This window comes from Pygocentrus nattereri, chromosome 8 (genome assembly GCF_015220715.1).
Source record: "Pygocentrus nattereri isolate fPygNat1 chromosome 8, fPygNat1.pri, whole genome shotgun sequence".
NCBI classification, from domain to species: Eukaryota; Metazoa; Chordata; class Actinopteri; order Characiformes; family Serrasalmidae; genus Pygocentrus; species Pygocentrus nattereri.
This window is the reverse complement of record NC_051218.1, coordinates 3,793,279-3,814,837: the sequence shown is the minus strand read 5'-3', so window position 1 is coordinate 3,814,837 and position 21,559 is coordinate 3,793,279. Positions and strand designations below refer to the sequence as shown.

Genomic DNA, 21,559 nt, shown 5'->3' with positions numbered 1-21,559 from the left:
CACAGAGACGTCCAATCAGCCTGACGTTGTGGAGGCTCAGTGTCATGTTACCGAGATATTACACAAGGCAAGAGGTGAGCAGGTGATTAATCAGCAATTACAGAGGCCATCAAGTTGGAATTTTACAAGGGAAATTTCACCGGGTAGCGACCGAGACATCAGCGTATTACTAGCGATTTTTAGGCGTGTTATGAAGGAAATGACCATAAAACGCTATTACAGTGGTTCTTACAGTACAGCAGCTTTTTACCAGAGAAATACTTACATTTATGTGTCTCTTTGGCCACTTGTGCAACCATCGGGCCGGTGATTCACAGGGCATTCTGCAAATTTTCTCATAACCCTCCATCTGAAAAATCTCTGTTTGAAGGGCCAAATAACCCCAACACTTCACCCTACCCCCCCATCTCAACAACAATCGGGACAACCCTACCCCTAGATATGAATGCGCAAAACGGTGGGGTAGGGCTAAGTGTTGGGGGCAGGGGGTGAAATGGTACTGGGCCAGTTTGTATTCTGCTCCTCCTTCTGCCGTGCTGCGGCTGATATGGTTGTTTAGAAGCGTCGCTCAGAAGAGGGACTGTATCACGTGATCAGGGTGTAAGATCACAGTGGGACTTTATGAAAACTCTTCATGGCCGAGAAATTTCGGGTGAAACTGCCTGTCTGACCAAATTGCAGTGCTGGTATTTCAAAGTATTTACGTTATTCATTGCCACCCGTGTTTAATATCGCAGTATACCGAATTACCGAATACTGGCACATCTTATAGTTGTTCTTAATCAAGCACAAGCAATGAAGACTCACTCGAGACATCATTCTAAATAAAACTCATTTATTGTCATTAATATCGTTCTACCTAGAGCAAAAAAAAAAATTAAAATTAAAAATAAAATAAAAGAAAAAAAAGTTATATAAGGTCCACCACGCCACTTCTGTACGGCGGTGCATAGACACCAGACTGGGGTCTGAATACTGACAGACAGACAGACAGACAGACCAACAAGGAGGGAGGGGCGGGGCCTAATCTGCTCTTCGCTCTCCATGCTTAGATTAAAGGAGGGAGGGTTCAGAGTATTGAGGGAGGTGGGGGGGGGGGTTTACATTCGGGGTAATATTCCTTTCAGTTTCTCGCTTAGATAAAGGGGGAGTGGGGCATCTTCATGACCTTCGAGGCCTGTTACAGGAGGCAGACCAACCCTGACTGACACGGAGAGAGACGGCGCGCCTGTGTGTGTGTGGTTGTGGTTGTGTGTGTACGAGTGTATGCAGGACTGGGCGACTCCAAAAAAAGGTGTTAACTGGTCAACGCTGCTTTGATCCACCTTCCACTGTACACTTTAAGAGGTTTCTGCCACGAGGGGTTAAAAGTTGAGGTAACACGTTCCGTTCATATTTCTGAAAGATAAAAAAAAAAAAACGGCAGGAAATATGAAATTAGTAAATAATCAATAAACAATACTTTAAGATCTGCATCAAGGCTAAGTAAACAAATACTAATTAAATCAGATGGTCATGGATCTCGTAACTAAACAGTCCAGCACTTGTTGCCTAGACTATAAAGCGGCCTTTAGAATTCGCAGTTATTACTGATATCAGAAGCACACAATATATGAATTATTACTAAGCTGAATGAAATAAGTGGAGTGCAGATTCTTTAAATTCATACCACGTTTGAGTTTGTAAGTAGAAGACATGACATTTTAAAATTGTCTGAATTTAATGAAAAAAGTTATTGGCTTGTTTTGCAGAAACATTTTTGCCATGCCATTTAAATCACTATATAATTAATTATGTAACTATGTATTAGCCCCTTTAAAATCACAGGCTTGTTACATCTTAAAGCTCTGACCCACTGGCAGGTCCTGGAAATTTAAGGGGGTAAACTGCAAAAAATGTCTTGGACACAAATTGTTCAAAACGGTTTTAAACCCATTTTGGGGTATTAAGTGCGTTTATGCTAGTATGAACATAATGTAAACAAACTGAATAAGTAATAAGATTTTCTTTTTAATAAAAACTTGAGCTGGTTTAAATACAGAACCCAGGTTTGGCTCTGAATTTCTCCCCGATGCTCCCAGTCCTCAAACAGACTCAAACTCACCAACACCCGATTTAACATAATGAAGTGCTGATCAGACAAACCAGGTACTGGATGATAACTACAAATAATGCTGTCGTGCCGTGAGGAGATGTCTGGAACACATGTTGTAAATGTAAATGTAAAAGCCCTGCTTACTGTATTAATATTGTTTGGATTCCTTTGGTAATATTAGTGTTTTTTCAAATAAATAAACACTTATTGCCCAGAAAAAACAGCTACTTTAATTTAATTTTCTCAGGTGCCTCAAAGAGTTGCACAATACTGTACAGGTAAACAATATAACAGCAAAAACAACAATATCAAGACAATTTTCTTCCCAATTTAGTCATCTACAATTCCACCCACTAGTTAGGACTCCACCAATCACATGATACTATCACCGTTAGGAGGGTGAAGGCAGCACAGGCTTCCTCCAAGACCTGTAAAACCAGCCACCACATCTTTTCAAACTGCCGCTCACGCAACGTCACGGGACAGCCGAACGCGCTCGGAGGAAAGCGCCAACTGCCAGATGTGTGACGTGAGCTAAATGATGGGGGGAGAAGGGGGGCCATCCTACCCACCCGGAGAGAGTGAGGATATTGTGCTCTCTTGGACCCCCGGCTGGATGACTGTAGCATCACCAGGGATCGAACTCGCGATCTCCTGATGACAGGGCCAACGCTTAGATGGTGCACCACTCGGGAGCCCAATAACAATTCTTAAGGGGGTTAAAAGTGTGATGCTTTTGCGATTACCTGATTTCACCGAGCTGCATTAGATCCTCCCGATCCTACAGTGCTGTCTGCATTAGTGAGAGACTGTTCCTTCAACACTGGATCTAAAGAGAAATCAAAGGAGTGTGGGTCACATCCTGACCTGCTCAATAATTCTTGCACGGTTTTCATCAAACAGTGTCCTCTCTGTGGCTAATACATCACAGGAGACTGATATTAATACGAAGTAACTACTTTCCTGAGCTATTCGGACTCCGATTCAGCTTTTCCCTACTGGCCAATGGCTAATGTCCCTGCTGCAGATCAAGGCAGCCATCGTTTCTCACTCGAACCCTATATGCCTGTCAACATTATAGTAATTACGGTTGATTGGACCCTCGGGAGGTGTCACAGGCGAGTCCACCTGGGAGGAGACCCCGGGGAAGACCCAGGACACGCCGGCGCGACTATATCGCCCAGCTGGCCTGGGAGCGCCTCGGAATCCCCCTTGGAGAGCTGGTGGAAGTGGCTGGGGAAAGGGAGGTCTGGGCTTCATTGCTTAGGATGCTGCCCCCGCGACCCGAACCCCGGACAAGCGGAAGATAATGGATGGATGGATGGATGGGACGGTTGATTGGAGCCGAACCAGAACTGGAACAACACTAAATGAAGTCTGAAGACCAGCTGGTGGAAGAGAAGCGATGTTAAACATTTACGACCCACAAACAGTGCAGTGAGTATTAATTCCTCAGGAGAGACAAGAACGTGAGAATTTCCTCTTCGTCTTCTGCACATTCTGGTTTGCACGCTGCCGCCTAGTGCTCACGCTCATATTATGTACAAATATCTTGGCAGATACTAGGGCTGTGACGGTATGGATTTTTCTTCCTGCGGTGAGAAAGCAACATATCACCCAATATAATATTGTTAATAATGAGGCTAGGGAACATGTTCAGTCAGTAGAATAAGTGCTAGTTGTACAGCTACTGAGCCGCTAAAGTGAATATTCTGGCTTATTTTTCCGTCTTCATGTTTCTTGCCAGACAAACCAACATGTTCACTTCGTCCAGTTTAAGGGAGGATCTAAACGGAGTGACAATGTTGCGTGCCGCGCTGAATACACGCTCCGACATTATTTACATCTACATTTTTATTTATTTTATTTATAATGATAGATTTTGTAGTCTGTTGTGACAGGTTTGCACGTTACAGTGCTAGGATTGGATAGGAGTGGAAGTTCAGGACAGCTCAGCAGAACTAAGCATTGCTTAGCAAGTTGAGTTCAGTTTGTTCTGTCGCCAGCTCTGCGAGAAAGTCGTCACCAACACTCTGCACAAACCCATGGCTCGGGCTGTACAAGTACTTTCGGTCGGGAAGTACATATTGTTTATAAAAGCCTGCAGCACGGCTTTGAACGCCGGCTTCTCAACAGTGTGAAACGGCACCATTTCTTCAACCAAAAAGCGAGGTGCCCTGTCAGTAAGCGTTCGCCACGGGTTGCTGTCACGCTGGTACTTCTCTCCTCTCGCAAAGGCCTCGGAGAGCCGCTGCTGACCTGAGGTCGTACCTCCTCCTGACGCAGGTGTGAGCTGCCAAGTTCGGCAAACACAGAAGGATGGTTAACTCTAAGATGTGATCTTAGATTGGTCGTATTTCCTCTTGAGACGCATACTGCCTCATCCAAACTCGCCGGCAATCCATTGTCATCTGGCTCAAAGCCAAAATGTGCCCAAATTGGTGACACAGTATTTGGCTTGGAAGCTAGATTTGTGGCCATCGTTGAATTGAGTAATGTGGGCTCAACGGTCATCTGCATGGACGCTACCATGTAAGGGATGCGCTTTTTTTGTTCAGCACAAAGGAATTCAAATCTAACTGCTTTTATTTTTGTGTACTGTGCGTGTATATAATGTGGTGTATATAATGTGTTACACTGAATGTTATCTGTAGGCATCACAAACCTAGAAATAACTCAAAAATAATCACACACAACACACAAAGCTAAGACGTGTTAACTCACAGAAGTAGGGGTGCTCCATGGCTTCTGTGGCAGTCAGTCTCTGCTGATGGTCGTAGCGCAGCAGTTTGTCCAGAAGGTCCAGAGCTTCAGGACTGACCAGGTGCTGATTTTCCGTCTGGACAAACTGCTCCCAGCGCTTCCGCGTTTGCCTACAGTAAAAAGAAAGAGACCAGTTTAAACCACACAAAAGTGGGCGGACAATCACACAGGACAGCTGTGTTCAGTCCAGGTCTCCTGGACTGATTATAAACGGCACAATTTAGTGTTTTTTTTTCCTAGTACACATATGATGTAGAATTATGGTGTCCCACACAGCTCAGCTTTAGGGTGCCTATTATATTGGCATCATGGGTAGATCTGGGTGTGATTTAGTATGAACTGTGCAGAGGCCATTCAAGAGTGGGGCAGAGAGCCAGCACTGTAAGGAGTAATAGCAGTAGTCATAGTAAAAATACAATAATTTTAATAATACTTTATCTTGTAATGACACAAGATTGGACTTTTCCCCCTCTGACGTCAGTTTCAGCATTTTCTGTTGGCATTGGCCCAAGACCAAAAGCCAATATTCCAACTATAATAATAATAATAATAATAATAATAATAATAATAAATAATACAGAAAAAAAACAAGACAAAGAAAAAATGTCAGACAATAAAAACCAGGAAGGAACTGCAACAATAGAAAAGTGCAAAGATACTGGAAATAAGTCACCCCAGTGGTCCTGAATCCCACCAGTGGACTGTCCTGTCCTGCAGTTTCAACTTTAAATCCTTGCAGCTGAAGCATTTCACATCTGGCACTATATGTTCACAGTTACCCATAATGCTCTCCTATAACCTGACACTGAAACCAAGTCTTACTATGACTCAGCCCTTCTCCATCTGACCCCCCAGCTGCAAGAACACAGAAACCGCACCCAAGGCGCCCCCTGTTGGTACTCACTGGCCCAGCAGGTCCTTAAATCGAGGGTCCAGTTCGATGTGGTATTTGCGCAAATAGCCGAAAAGCTCGTCTGTCCCTAGAACTTTGGCGATCCTGACCAACTGCAGTTAGAGCAAAAACAAAACGTTAGCTTCCATAAAACGCCATATAATTACCATCACTGAGCTCATGTCATGTTCATATCAGTCCATATAGGAAGGCACCTGGAGTCATTTTACACCACATGTGAACTGAAAGCAATATAAGCTCATTAAATGACTTCTTCTAAAATCAGGATCAGAAACATTTTAATTGGAAAGCATATCAGGAATTTGCCTGGGCAGTATGGTGTACGAGAACAAAGGCATGCCAACAGAGTCTATATCACTCATGTTCACTGCAAATGGCCCGCAGGAGCTGCTGTCGGTCACTCACCTGATCATAATTGTCTTGGCCGTGAAAGAATGGCTCTTTCTGGAAGATCATACTGGCCAGCATGCAGCCAAGACTCCACATGTCTAGACTGTAGTCATACATCTGTGAGAGCGAAAAACCCACAAATACACATTTATTTATACGACCTCGGGTTCAGATTTCTTTTCTGAAAAATAAATGTTTCGATGTTAAAGGCGATAGAAACTGTACGACAATCATTTCAGAGAATAAACTGTGGACATAGAAACACAGACGTTAACACAAGCAAAGCAAAATAATATTCATTTTCTTCTCCTATCACTATAAAGCAAAAAAGTAAAGAAAATCAATTTAGCAACTGACCACTACTGGAGTTTAAATGGAATTTCTACATTTCAGCATTACTAAAAGGTTGAGATGTAAACATTATTCAGAGTGGTTCGGTGTGAAATGCCCTCTTCTAGAGGAACTTACTAAGTCAGAACTGTTCACTGTGGTGGAGATGGGAAAGAGACGTCTGAAGAGCTCAGCGGCTCCAAAGGCTCCTTCACAGAATGTTAATACATGAAATTATGCTGCCTAAAAGGTATTTTCCAATACATTCAGGGTGGACAGGTACATACAGGGAACTACCCGTAAGGGCATTGGGTTTACCATTATTGAACCATTATAAACAGAACACATACAAACACAGAAGATATACTGTATATAGGTTCACTGGTGGTAAATATAATGGCTATATTTGTGTTGTGGAACTCGTGACCCCTGGTTGTCATAGTCAGATCTGCCGGAGTCGTTAGCCACACTCTGGAAATGTTCACATTCCCTGTTTTACACCCAAACAGAACAAAACTAATTCCCTCTCCCTGCCTTTTTGTAAGAGTAAATGACTGCCCACATGTCCGGCCGGACACTGAAGGACGACTGACTGTCGAGCCCTCCTGCTACCCACTTCAGACCAGCTGCCCACGCCCCAGCTACTGCCACCTGCCTTGGACTAGCTGCCCACCCTATACTGATGTTCTCATAGACTCCCAGCTATTATTACTACTAATACTACTGCTATTAATATTAGTAGTATAATAACTCTGTAGGTAGTTTGACCAGAGGAGGGTGGGTCCCCCCTTGTGGGCCTTGGTTCCTCCCCCAAGGTTTCTTCCTCGGCTCTGAGGGAGGTTCTCCTTGCCACTGTTGCTCCCGGCTTGCTCACCAGGGGGTTTTACACTCATATTAAATCTCTGCCTTTTCTGGAATTCTGTGAAGCTGCTTTGTGACAACATCTGTTGTAAAAAGTGCTACACAAATAAATTTGGTTCCCATCATCAGCGCAATAAAGAAATCTGAGTCTGTAAGTTTTTCTACACTGAAATATTTCACATCAAACCACTGTGACTGACTGTTTACACCATAATGAATAATTACTCAGAAATCTGAAGAAAAAAAAACAAAAAAAAAAAAAACAGTGGAATTCTCCTAAAACCTGTCAGATTATCCATGCAGACCTGACCTGGTAATCCACCAGCAGTTCTGGACCCTTGAAGTAGCGGGACGCCACTCTGACGTTGTATTCTTGCGCAGGGTGGTAGAACTCGGCCAGACCCCAATCTATCAGTCTCAGCTGCTCTCACACACATGCACACAGGGTAAGGTACCCGTATTACAGAAAGCACTGCCAGAAAAGTTCATGAAACAAAGATTTGGCTCCATACTGCCACCTGATGGACAGTAAACATCATGATCTTATTTTAACAGCTGAACTTTGGCACAGAAAACATCGAGCTAACACATCTAACTAAACGCCTGGCTAATATGGGGGGAAGAAGTACTGACTACAACCAAGAATACATTAATAAACTGCCTCCAACCAAAAAAAAAGATAAAAATAATGTGTCTGACAGAGCATTGTGCCACATCTGTATTGGTGTCAAACAGCTAATGACCGAACCTTCCTCAGCTGGTGGTCAATCATCACGTTGTGGGGCTTCACATCACGGTGCATGATACCCATACTGTGGCAGTAGTCCAGGGCCTGAGACACACATACACACACTTTAAACTTCTTAAACACACACAAAACAGCTGTAGGGATTACTCAGCTCAGAGTAACTCAGGCTCAAAATTATATAATATATATATATATATATATATATATATATATATATATATATATATATATATATATATATATATATATATATATATATATAAAAATACACATACTATACATATTTACATACACATACACACATATATAATACACATTTTTGCCACATGTTTTAAGTCTAAATGCTCCATGTTTATCTTCATCCAGTAAGTTATTCTGTAATCCCAGAACGGCTCTGCATGGCTCATCACTGCTCAGTTAGAGGAACAGTTCATCAAAAAAAGAAATTTTTGCAGTCCAAATTTTGCTACTTCAGCTATGACCTGGAGCTGTGAGCATACTCAATAGACATCAAAGCTTGTCTAAACCCGGTTTAGGACACTGTATGACTTACTGCGAGCTATAAAAATGAACTAAACTGAGGTGGTCATTTTAAACAGCAGGGTCTGCTTTCATCTGTGACAGTTGAAGGATCCTGATCTAAGACCAGGCCTACTTCGCGAATACCAGCCCTGGTGTTGTCTGAAAAGTCTGCCTGTAGTTTTGCTTATTTTTATACTTCACTGGAAGTCGTACTGTGGTCTAAACCACATCAACAAGTCTGCACAATGTCAAAATCTGCTAAACTGAAGAGCTGGATGTGGTTTGAGCGGGTTTAGAGAAGTGTCGGTCATGTATTTCTTGACAGAAAACATTTGGGCTATTTGGGTGACTACTGAGTTCTAGGGTTTGTTAGCAACATTAGCGTTGTGGCTCCAGTTCTAAACTTAAGCTAGATTTGGACTCCCAGCATCTCTTGGCCCATTACATCTGAGGTAAATAGGAAACTGATCGAACTACTTTTTTGCTGTTAAGTTTTCATAAGTAAATAAATGAATAAATATATGAACGAATAGCGCAGGGGCCAAATTCTAAAAGCTTCAAGGAAGTTACTAATGACGGTCCACCTAATGGTCTTCTGAACCTCTTGACCTAGAACCGCTTTAAATTTTAAAACTGAAAGGGAACATGTGCGTCAGCTGATTTGCTCTGTACCAATGACGGACAGCTTTCCTTGTCACAAACAGCCAGTAGGGAGCAAGTGAGGATGGCATCACTGGCATAAATTACCAAAATTTATATCATATCATCCATCCATCCATCCATCCATCCATCCATCCACTAAGCCGCTTTTCCCTCAGGGTCGCGGGGGGGTGCTGGAGCCTATCCCAGCGGTCTTCGGGCGTAAGGCAGGATGCACCCTGGACAGGTTGTCAGTCCATCGCAGGGCAGACAGACAGACAAACATACACAATCACTCACACACTCACACCCAGGGGCAATGTAGCATGTCCAGTTGGCCTGACTGCATGTCTTTGGACTTTGGAAACCGGAGAACCCGAAAGAAACCCATGCAGACACAGGGAGAACATGCAGACTCCACACAGAAATCACAAATAAAAAAAAAAGAACGGTCGGGAACTTCCATGAGGCACAGGTGGATCATAATGTCTGGAGAAGTTCAATGAAAAGGTTCTCTTTCTTCAAAAATACTGTTTATTAAAAGCTGCTATGTTAATCACCGTCTGCTGCAAAGGCCTTTGTTAACTGTGCATTTTAAAAAGTGGTGAATAACCACAATATTTTCTTCTTCCTATTCGTCTCATATGAGCTTTGATGGCTTTTCAAGTCGTTTTCAGTGCGTGTTATATTTACTGGGATTTTAGCTTCTCTGGTCCTACATTTCTTCCATAATCACCGCCACAGATAAGACGGAAGACATGACAACATAGTGGCAAAAATGTTTTGAGAATCGCTGGAGCAGCCAATTATGCTCAAGGCTGAGATACGATGGTCTTAGTGGATTAAGGGTGTAATAAGTGTTTGGAGAATCTGGCCTCAAGACACAAAGCAGGAAAGCTCCTCTCTTACCTTTAGTAGTTCATACATGTAAAAGCGTATATCAAAATCTGTTAACTTCTGGTACAGCTCCTAAAAAGAGGGAGGAGAAAAGTGCAGCGGTCAGAGAAACATCTGCAGGACGAAAGTGATCAAATTCAATATGATACCATTCTACAAACATATGACAGTATCAGGTATTCAGTATCAGGGCTGATAAAGTTAATGAACCCATGCTTCCAGAGTGCTGATACTATAATAAAGTCACGCATTATAAAACATGACGCGGCTTGTTTTGATTCGGCTGCTTTGTCCTTTTTTCTTAAAATTAGAAAAAACAGACAGAAAGAACATTTCCAAAAAGGAAATCTATTTATTTGTTGCTGATTTTGAAGAGAAAGTAAATTTGCATTTTTTCTGCAAATATTAGTTCCCGATTTCTATGTACACATTAGATTTAAAGCAAAACATAAAATGTGCACTTTAGCAAATAAACAGTAATTGTGCACAAGTGTGTTGAATGAAATGTAATGAGAAAAAAAATATATATAGTACACACACACACACACACACACACACACACACACACACACACACTCTACTACAGCTGCTCTTTCAGTCTGAAGCACCCATTAAATGACATACAATACAGTAAACCAAGTTTGTTCTATCAATACCACTAAAAATAAAAAAATAAATCAATACTGGTGTGTGTCACCAATACTGTTCACACTACTGTACAGACGGTGTTGCCCAGAACGAGAAAAACAACATTTTGGGTTTTTTTTAAACAGTGTTTATATATTTAAAAAAAAAAAAAAAAAAAAAAAAAAAAGTGTTATTGTGAAAGTGTGTCTACCTTAAAATCAGTGTTATTGATGCACTCAAAGACAAGCGCGGGCGTTCGAGACTGCAGAGAGAGAGAGAGAGAGAGAGAGAGAGAGAGAGAGAGAGAGAGAGAGAGAGAGAGAGAGAGAGAGAGAGAGAGAGAGAGAGAGAGAGAGAGAGAGAATTATATATTATATACACAAAATGATTTCAAAAGTCTGGAACATTTACTTTCTGTAATTTTAAAGTTTGTTGCAAATAAGCACATAAACCAATTCTGATAAGATCTGTTACTCCACAACTTTATAGGTTTCAGCTCAGTAAAAGCAGTAAAACGTAGGAATGTTTGTGTTCAGAATGACGAGCTGTACGAAACTGACTGAGAAAGCTGCAGAACACTGAGAATGAAGTTCAGACATCAGGCTTTAACAGTCCAGAGCGAAAAGTGGTCAAATCTCAGATCATTGACTGTAAACAGATCAGCACAGTATATTATTTAATAAGTTAGTGTTCACTCCAAACCTGTTCAGTCCCTGTATGAAAATTAAGCTATAAAAACAGCCATATATATATATATATATATATATATATATATATATATATATATATATATATATATATACATATACACACACACACACACACACACACACACACACACACACACACACACACACACACACACACACAAGATCAGGCATAACATTCTGACCACCTCCTTGTTTCTACGCTCATTGTCCACTTTATCAGCTCCACTGACTGTATAGCTGCACTCTGTAGTTCTACAGTTACAGACTGTAGTCCATCTGTTTCTCTGATACTCTGTTACCCTGTTCTTCAGTGGTCAGGACCCCCATGGACCCTCACAGAGCAGGTACTATTCGGGTGGTGGATCGTTCTCAGCGCTGCAGTAACAAGGTCTTAATGTTATGCCTGATCGGTGTATATAAGTCTTAAAGGCACAGTAACAAAAGCAGCCTGTTCAAGTTCAAAAGGAAAAAAGAAAAGCTGCATAAAAATTCATTCTGATCATTTTTGGTACATAAAAGCACAACAATGTGCTGAAAACAAAACGTCTTCATTTCTTCCAAACGTTTGGAAAAGCTAGGTGTCTACACTTCAGATAGGAGCGGCACACACACTTGTAATTTCTAAGGTTAATTCAGTGCAGCTGTGCCACAGAAACCCAGCCTAACTGCTTCCTGCCTTAAATCAGCCTCAGATTCCCAGCTGCAGCTCTGAGGCAGAAAGGCTCATTTAACTCCCGTGGTTTCGTTCAGCCGCCCAGAAGAGAAGCCCCTTTTCACACAAAGCGAATCAGCTCCTCCTGAAGGAAACTGAAGCACTCTGATTGGTCGAGTCACTTAGGTGGCAGCATTTGCAGCCAGCGGAGAACAGGACCACCAGAGAGGAACCAAAACACAGAGCCGCAGAAACACATACCACTGGGTCCTTCACAGTGTCCACCAGCCGGATGATGTTGGTTCCCCCTCGCAGGTTCTCCAGAATCTTTATTTCTCGCTTGATCTTCTTCTTCTTGACAGGCTACAGCAAGAGAGCGAGGACAAAAGCGACATATATCATACACAGAAAATAAACTAATTAGTAGCAATAAGCTGCAAAGCAGCCCATTTGAAGTTCACCGTTTTTGTGATGTCACCAAAACATACATATGTATCTATATCTCCCTATTCAGCCTACAGTAGTTTAACTCTGCCCATTCAGGCTGAAGAGGTGTTTCAGCTTGGACAGCTCTGCATGAGGCATCACACAGGCCAACCAATCATAACAGAGCTCATTTACATCCATCACTCCTAAGGGCGCAGTAAGAAAAGCAGCCCATTTCATTCTGATGGATAGAGCTTGGAAAATGGTCACATAAAAATGAATATTTTTATTATTAAGAGACCCTTATTAGTCCCACAAACGGGGAAATCCCACCTCCGCATTTAACCCATCCGTGCAGTGAAACACCACATACACACTAGTGAACACACACACTAGGGGGCAGTGGGCACACTTGCCTGGAAGGGTGGGCAGCCCTATCCGCAGCGCCCGGGCAGCAGTTGGGGGTTAGGTGTCTTGCTCAAGGACACCTCAGTCATGGACTGTCGGCTCTGGGGATCAAACCAGCGACCTTCCGGTCACAGGGCTGGGCCCCTAACCTCCAGCCCACAACTGCCCCAATATCATTAGTTAAAAATTAGTAAAAAATCTTTCAACAGCAATATGTAACCATACTAAGTAAGACAGGATGTGTTCACTGCACTGTTGGAACAATAATCATTATTATTTATTTATTTTATTTATATATATTTAATATATCACTGCAGAAAACCTTGTATCTCCATTTTTTAGTTTTTTTTACATAACTTGAAAATGCCTGTTACCCTTTCCATTGCGACAAAATCTCATGATGAACGGACCTAATAAAGAAACGGCCCAAAATTCTGGTTCCATTGACTTACATTAAAAGTAAATAGTTTTTTTCCTTCTCCTGTAAAGTTACTATTTTGGAGATACGAGGTTTTGTTCTGACAACAGCGATATTTTACATATTTTTAAATACAATGGTTCAAAAAGACTTAAATTCAAATCTTTGTACATCAACGTATATCAATGTATATTAAAATAAAAGTTCGGACACCCCATCAAATGACATGTTTTCACTGAGAAAATCAACAAAACAAGTTACCACATCCTCTACAGAGGACACACTTAAACATTTACAGCGACATTTTCGGCACAATTTCTATTTATTTGCTAAGTTTAACATGCTGGGAAAATAATAAACATAAAATCGAATTTTTTAATCGAATAAAATATTTGCACAGGGCACATTAGAGGTCCCGCCACCACAAGCTACAGCAATGCATTAAATTCAACAGAATGCGTCATTTGAACCGGGGCGCCCAAGTCACACTGAACCGAACTGAACTTCTAAATAAACCACCTTCACCTGGAATTCTTCCTTTTTAAAAGTATCCCAAACTGGATTTAAGCACCACATTTTCAGACTTAATCCAATCATGAATAGCGTGCCACATTATCAGCTGCACTGAACCAGAGCTCAGCCAGACCTGAGCCCTGACTGGTCATGAGGGGAGTGCTTCACAGATAAAGCTCATAAATCAACAGACTTAAGTTAAAAATTCATAAAAACACACGCACGCGCACAAACACACACACGCACATCTTTAATCTCCCCTCAATCTTTAAAGGGGAGTTCCTCCAATTTTTTAAAGTTTCACCATATTTATACGGTTTAGTAAAATCATTCAGAAAGGTGCGGTGTGAACTGCTCTGTTCCCAGTGGTGGTGATAGGAACCAGACGTCTGAAGAGTTTAATGCCACTCCCTCACAGAAAAATATTACATTATATTAATAGTTAATAAGCTGCCTGACGCCCGAGTCATTGTTTTATGAAAAGGATGAGAAAGTCCGAGCCTAAAATACATTCATGCCAGAGAGGTACAAATAGGGCATTGTGAAGCAAAATAGCCACCAAAGAAAACTTCACGAAAACAAAATGTTATCAACAAAATAATATTTGCATGGTAGACATCTCGACCAGTTGGTTCATATCTGCACCACTGTAAAGAAATCTATAGAGTCTATAAAGCTACGTTCACATTACAGGCCGCGTTGCTCAAAATCCGATATTTTGCTCAAATCCGAACTCTCTGACACGACGGTTCACACTGGTTTAGGTAAGAGACTCAAATCTGTCATTAATGTGATGAACCGGCTCCTGAAATGACCCTCATGAGCTCCTCCTACTCAGTAACGTCACGTGACTGAATCACTGCATCATCAGCACAAACTAACGAGCAGAACGAGCTTCGCTGAGAAGATCATTAACTCTGATCAGCTCTCAGCTTCTTTATTAGAGCCAGACGGAGGAGAAAAAGGTGAGATGAGCTGCTTTTCCACCGTTTACAGGCTTTAACGTCTGTTCGGCGCTGTTGCCATGGTAACGCTGAATGATGGGGCACGCGCAGCGAAAAAAAACGCACATGAATTCTGAACTGAGCGTCACATTAAGGTCACACGGCCACGAATCGGATACTTATCCGATCTAGAACCACATATGAAAGCCAGGTCTGATCTGAGCATATCAGATTTGCGTCCACACAGCCCTGAAAACATCAGATCCGAGTCACGTCAGGGCAAAAAATTTAAAAATCGGATTTACGCCACTTCAACCTGCTAACGTGAACGTAGACCAAAATCCACCATTTCACATCAAACCACTCTGAATGACGTTTACACCTCGACATTTGAGCTTTGCAGAAATTTTGAAAGATCAGTGTGATTCCCCTTTAACCTCACCCGACTAACGACTCTCCAACGCAATCATTAACATGGTGTGCAGGCTGTAGGTGATCCTCACCTTCAGGATCTTCACCACCACTTTCTCGTTGTTGTTGACGTTTATCGCCTCAAACACCTCGCTGTACTTCCCCCGGCCGAGCTTGCGCACCAGCTGGTAGTCCTCCTGGTTGCTGCAGGAGAGAAAGAGACAAGATAACAACAAAAACAAAAACAACAATAACATCAGCAGCACCAGCAGCAGCAAGCTGCCAGTTTTGGGCAGCCGTTCTCAAAAGCCTCATCACTCCACACACAAGAAGCACCTGCATCCGTCCGTCTGCAAAGAGGCCAAACCCGTCTTTAAGTCACTGAGCCAGCGAGTGAGCGACACTTCCACCAACACGCACAACCAAACGCAGCATTTTAGTTGCCAGTCCGCTGCCTGACAGACCGCTGCCTGACCATAATAACGGAGGTCAGAGCCACCATTCTGTCGTTCTAGTGCATCCAAATGACCCACCCAGCCTGTCCAACCACACTGCAATTCATTTCACCCACTCTTACTAGAGATGTGCAATTTAGAGCAAGAATCCCTTTCCTTTTTTTTATTGGTGGCTAATTTACTCACATCTACTGTCAGACACAAAAATCTCAACGTACTTTTTTGGGAATAAAAAACAAATGTACACAATTTCCCTCCTTATTCCAAACGTTGTTGATCGGCCAAGACTCGTTTGCGAGGTTCTTCTGTCTAAAGATTAGAATAACCCATTTCTAATGATGTAGCTTGATCGTGGAAGAAACATTTGAATAACTACAACTGCTCTGGGGTGGATTTTCTGGGGCTGTTTGGAAGGCAGACAGCTACCCAGTCAGTAAAATTTGTCCGGCCCACTGGTGGGCCACATCCTTGATTTGTTGTGGCCCAATATGCATTCGGGTCCTCGGGATAGGCTCCAGCATCCCCCGCAACCCAGAAGGAGAAGCAGCTTAGAAGATTATTCCTTTAAGGGTTTCCAGAAGTGGCCAGATGAGGCCTTGTGAGTGTTACACATGCAACAGCACAGCAGTTACATGCTGCCTCCATCCATCCATCCATGTCCGCTCTTCCTTCAGCTCCATTACACGCCATCGATCCCGCTGCAGAACGTGAAACGTGCAGCACATACACACAAACGCTACACAAAGCAGTGACGCTCATAATGCAAAAGCCCGTCATACCAAACCCCACTGCTGAAGTCTTCTGCCCGTCACTCAAACCGGATGTCTGCGAGACAGACAACAGCAGCGTAAACAAAACCTCGGTGTAGAAGGATCACATTCCACGAACGTCGCAGGAACGAGCTACGCTACCGCTCAAAAGTCTGGAACCGCTGTTTTCAGTAATATGAATCCACTGCGCTGCAGGTCCACGTGTACAGTGACTTCCACGCGACTCCGTGTGCTCAGTGATTTCACAGGGTTCAAAAGAATTAGTAGGAAGGCAGAAAACATCAGAACGCCTCATATTTCAAGTGTTAATCGCAGCTCACAGGAGATCATCTGACAAGACATCACTATAAAAAGATCATTCCACTGTGAGGCCTAACAGCCGGTTTCTTTCCTGATGTCAGTGCTGATGCTGAAAACTTTCCTGCACAGTCAATGCTTTCCTCTAAAAACCATATATACGTGTAGGCATTTGTGTCTTACTTTCAATGTACTTTTATAAGCTTCATGTCATTTAAACAGGCAACTGATTTTTCATTTAAGTGGGAATTTAAATAAAACTGTTTTATTAAATTAACCTTTGAGCTTTGAGTTAAAAAAAAAATAGTAAAAATTGTCCAATAAGAAAAAACTGGTGGGAAAGAAATCAGAATTAGCCCTAAAAGTGATGCTGCATCCCTAAATAGCTGCCTGCTGTTGCAGAAAAAAATATATTAAAAACATCTGAAAATATTGCTATTTCTAACTATGCTTTGGAAGTTAGTAAACAATAATTATTATTAACATATAAAAGTGGTTAAAAACTTAAATTGTACTAGACGTCACAGCCCACAGACTGTCTGAAGCTGGGAGTGATGTTTCAAGCTCCAGCCCTGCAGAGAGAAGCAAGGGAAATCTAGCCTTGTCCTGCATATTTTAGCGATGTGCATCTACTTATTTGTTGAAATTAACATATCGGCTTAAAATAAAAGCAAAACAGAAATTTCCAATATGTTAAATTCAGCACACAAACAGTTACTGTGCACAACAGGCTTCCTAAATGATTTCCATTTAAAAAAAACAGACAAAAACATGCCCTTTGACCGTGTGTGACCCTTCGCATCTGACGGGACCTTCGCTGTAAGGGTCAGTGTTTCCTTGCTCCCACACTGGAATCTGCTCCAGGAGAGCGTGGTTGGTTTCTAACGATGTGTCTCAGGAGGATCAGGAAAGCTGAACCTGTGCAGTGCAGGTGAACGACAACACTGGAGGAGAGAAACTGGACTACAGACCGACCTCTTCAGTGCGTGAACGAGCGTGGAGGCAGAGGGAGAGGCACCAAACCTCAACAGTTAAATGTGGGGTCATCACTGCTTGAGTCATTGATTTGTCTGCTACTTCTACTGATGGATGGACTGAAACTGCTGCCTGTAAACTCAGAACGTGGATCATAGCCTGAGGAGCTCAGCATACATGAAGAAACACCTATCTGGGTTTTCGATAAGGCCTTCATTAGGGTCAAATAGGTGGGAGAACCAAAACTGTGGTTAGATAGATAGATAGATAGATAGATAGATAGATAGATAGATAGATAGATAGATAGATAGATAGATAGATAGATAGATAAGATGGATGGATGGATGGATGGATGGATGGATGGAAGGATGGATGGGCAGACAGACAGAGATATACATAGATTATATATAGAGTCAGACATACAGATAAGTTCATATACATAGGTAAGTAGATATATAGACAGACACAGACAGATGGATGGAGATGGCATACAAACAGACACAGTCAGACAGACAGACAGAAATGGATAGACAGCTTGACAGACAGGCAGATAGACAGATACATGGATGGATAGATGGATAGATAGATACTGACATACAGATGAATTCAGAGACAGTCAGACAGATACTGACCTACAAATGACTACACAGGCAGACAGACAGACAGACAGACAGACAGACACATGGATAGGTAGATAAGATTGATAGAGAGAAACAGACAGACAGACAGATAGATAGATAAACAGAGATGGACAGATAGATACAAACAGATAAACAGATGAATAGACAAATAGGCAGATAAACAAATAGACAGGTGGATAAACAGACAGTTTGATAGTCAGATAGATGATCCCCCTTCTTAAACAGGCTGTTATAGCCCCTTCGCTGTGGTGGGCTGTTATAGCCCCTTCGCTGTGGTGGGCTGCTATAGCCCCTTCGCTGTGGTGGGCTGCTATAGCCCCTTCGCTGTGGTGGGCTGTAATACGGGGGGATGGACTGGGGGGCGTAACACTAGCATGGAGAAATAAAACAACGCAATCAGGATTTTCTCTCTTCCAGTTCGGTCTCTCACCTCCAGGAGGGCACATGAGCCTCATAGTCCCAGTACTCCCGGCTCTTCAGGGTGTTCACGTCGGCGTAAACTCGGGCTTTACTGCCGGCCACCGGGCCGGGCATGGCGGGGCTCCGGGAGAGAGCGGGGCTAACGGTGCAGCGGCTACTGCCAAGACCGAGGATCCGAGGAAAACGCAGAAGAGGACCGAGATGGAGGCAGAGAGCGCAGAGACTGGCCACCAAACGCTGAACGAGCAAGTCCAGATAAAAAAAAATCAGCTGAAAGCGCCTCTGATGATGAAGCCGGACCCGGAGCAGGAGGCAGGAGGCAGGCGGGGGGGTTTCTCTGGTTAAATTACTGTCGGGTAAACCCCCCCACCCCCAATCCGCTTCAAATCCCAGATCCTAACTGAGGAGATCCAGCGAGAAATCCCACCAGCAGCTCCGAGGACAGAGCAGAAGTAGTGAGGCTGGCGTGTAGCAGCGTTAGGCTCCTCTGTTCGGTCCAGCTGGCTGGAGAGGAGGAGGAGGAGGAGGAGGAGTGCAGACCGCTGCTGTTAGCTGGCCTGCTCTCTGTCTCTACCACACCGAGGGAGGGGGAGAGTCGTGCAGACCCTTTGCAGTCCCATGCAGAGCCTCCTGCTCGTGTTTTTCTGGCTTTCTTTCTCGAGGAACGCCCCCTGCCCGGTTCTGCTCCGCTCCGCAGGGAAACGGGTTGTAACCTGGAAGAGCACAAGCGGCTGTGTACTAGGAAATAGTCTCAAAAGCCCGTATTGCGCATGCGCACTGGAAAGCGCTGCCACCCATCTTAGTATTTTTAGGGTGCGTTTCATTCAGACGTGAGAGCGCTTGCGCCCTGCTCCCTACACCCTACAGAGTGAGCACTCAGAAACATGGCTAGAGTTACGTTGTAAAACGCAGTATTCAGAATACATTACAGTTTTACATTACACCTGTTTCTCTGATACTCTGTTACCCGGTTCTTCAGTGGTCAGGACCCCCATGGACCCTCACAGAGCAGGTACCATTCAGGTGGTGGATCATTCTCAGCTCTGTAGTAACACTGACGTGGTGCTGGTGTGAGCGGATCAGTGCTGCTGGAGTTTTTAAACACCTCAGTGTCGCTGCTGGACTGAGAACAGTCCACCAACCAAAATTATCCAGCCAACAGCGTCCTGTGACCACTGATGAAGGACTAGAGGATGACCACCACAAACTGTGCAGCAGCAGATGAGCTGTCGCCTCTGACTTTACATCTACAAGGTGGACTGATAATGTAGGAGTGTCTAATAGAGTGGACAGTGAGTGGACACATTGTTTAAAAACCTCCAGCAGCACTGCTGTGTCTGATCTACTCAGACCAGCACAACACACACACACACACTTCTAAAGAAACTAATATATATATATTATAGGAATAGGATGATGTAACTGTGTTGGTTTCTGTGTCATCTCAAAAAGAGTGAGGTCAAAACTCTGATTTTCAGTCTGATGTGATCTGCGCTGAGGTCTATTATTTAAAAAGAATGTACATCACAGTTTTCAGTTTTTAATGATATAGGCCCCTTAATTGTACTAATTGCTGGTGGACTGGCCAGCCAGTGTACTTAGAATGATCTAGCTAGTTTACGAGAAAGCAGAACTCCAGCAGACCAATCAGAACACAGCCAGACCACAGGGGTAAAGTTAAAAGTGGTTGGTTAGTGTAGTGGGCAACACCTCTGCCTTCTACACTGTAGACTGGGGTTCAATCCCCCACCTGGGCAAACACCCTACACTATACCAATAAGGGTCCTTGGGCAAGACTCCTAACACCTTCTGCAGCTGAAGCTTCTGCAGATGTTCTACCACTCAATCGTGGCCAGCATTCTCTTCTACGCTGTGGTTTGCTGGGGAGGCAACATGAACAGAAGAGCTGCATCAAGGCTGGACAAGCTGGTCAGGAGGGCCGGGGCAGTGGTGGGAGTGGAGCTGGACTCTCTGGTTACAATAGCAGATAGGAGGACTTTGGATAAACTGCTTTCTATCATGAACAATGATAGTCACCCACTTCACACCATCATCATGAAGCAGAGGAGTGTGTTCAGTGGCAGGCTGCTGTCACAGAGCTGCACAACGGACAGACTCAGAAGATCATTCATTCCGAGAGCCTTCAGACTCTTCAATTCCTCTCATCGGGGACGGGATGCTGCTGCTGACTGAGTCTAACCCAGTCGCACTACATGGACATTATTCAACTACTCAACCGCTTAATTATTTATTCACAATTACACTTCCCCAACCTCTCTTACACTCACGTACATTTACTCAGGGTGTGGTATTCATATATCCACATATTCACTTTACAGAACTATATTTTTTACATGTACATATTAATAATTCTATGGCACATCAGTCACTCTTATAACTTTTATAACCAATGTCGGTTGCACCTTGCACTTTGCTCTGTGAATTTATTTATTGGCCGTTAGAAAAATCTACTGCACTGCTCCATCTACAGAAAGTTCTTTACCTTGTACAGAAAGTTTCTATACCCTTATATATTTTCTATTGTTCTGTGTTTGATAGATGTTGAATATGTTTCCTACTGTATTGTGTTGTTGCTGCTGGATGCCTAAATTTCCTTTGGGATCAATAAAGTATCTATCTATCTATCTATCTATCTATCTATCTATCTATCTATCTATCTATCTAACTGTCTGTCTGTTAGTTTATCTATCTATCTATCTATCTATCTATCTAT

General features: G+C 43.0%; 1 protein-coding gene across 2 annotated transcripts; it reads right to left on the bottom strand.

Annotated features, from left to right (window-relative positions):
* Positions 1 to 818: 818 nt before the first annotated feature.
* csnk2a2b (casein kinase 2, alpha prime polypeptide b) lies at positions 819 to 19,219 on the bottom strand. Of its 2 annotated transcripts, none has more exons than XM_037540726.1 (12): positions 18,836 to 19,219; positions 15,360 to 15,471; positions 12,409 to 12,510; positions 10,997 to 11,047; positions 10,171 to 10,230; positions 8,101 to 8,184; positions 7,663 to 7,773; positions 6,177 to 6,278; positions 5,763 to 5,863; positions 4,820 to 4,971; positions 2,842 to 2,924; positions 819 to 1,398 (listed from the first exon to the last, which is right to left on the bottom strand). In XM_037540726.1, exons 1-11 carry the CDS (start codon positions 18,937 to 18,939, stop codon positions 2,848 to 2,850), a joined length of 1,056 nt encoding a protein of 351 aa, XP_037396623.1. In that variant the 5' UTR covers positions 18,940 to 19,219; the 3' UTR covers positions 819 to 1,398; positions 2,842 to 2,847. The 2 variants fall into 2 exon arrangements, with proteins under 2 accessions (XP_037396623.1, XP_037396625.1); XM_037540728.1 differs by having other exon boundaries at positions 4,820 to 4,968.
* Between the last annotated feature and the right edge of the window lie 2,340 nt (positions 19,220 to 21,559).

Coding starts and splice junctions, on each gene's coding strand:
- csnk2a2b (XM_037540726.1), bottom strand. CDS start 18,939: ATGCCCGGCCCGGTGGCCGGCAGTAAAGCCCGAGTTTACGCCGACGTG. Junction 6,279..7,662: donor AACTGCTGGTGGATTACCAG/GTCAGGTCTGCA, acceptor TCGCTCTCACAG/ATGTATGACTACAGTCTAGA. Junction 4,972..5,762: donor TTTAAGGACCTGCTGGGCCA/GTGAGTACCAAC, acceptor TTCTTTTTACTG/TAGGCAAACGCGGAAGCGCT.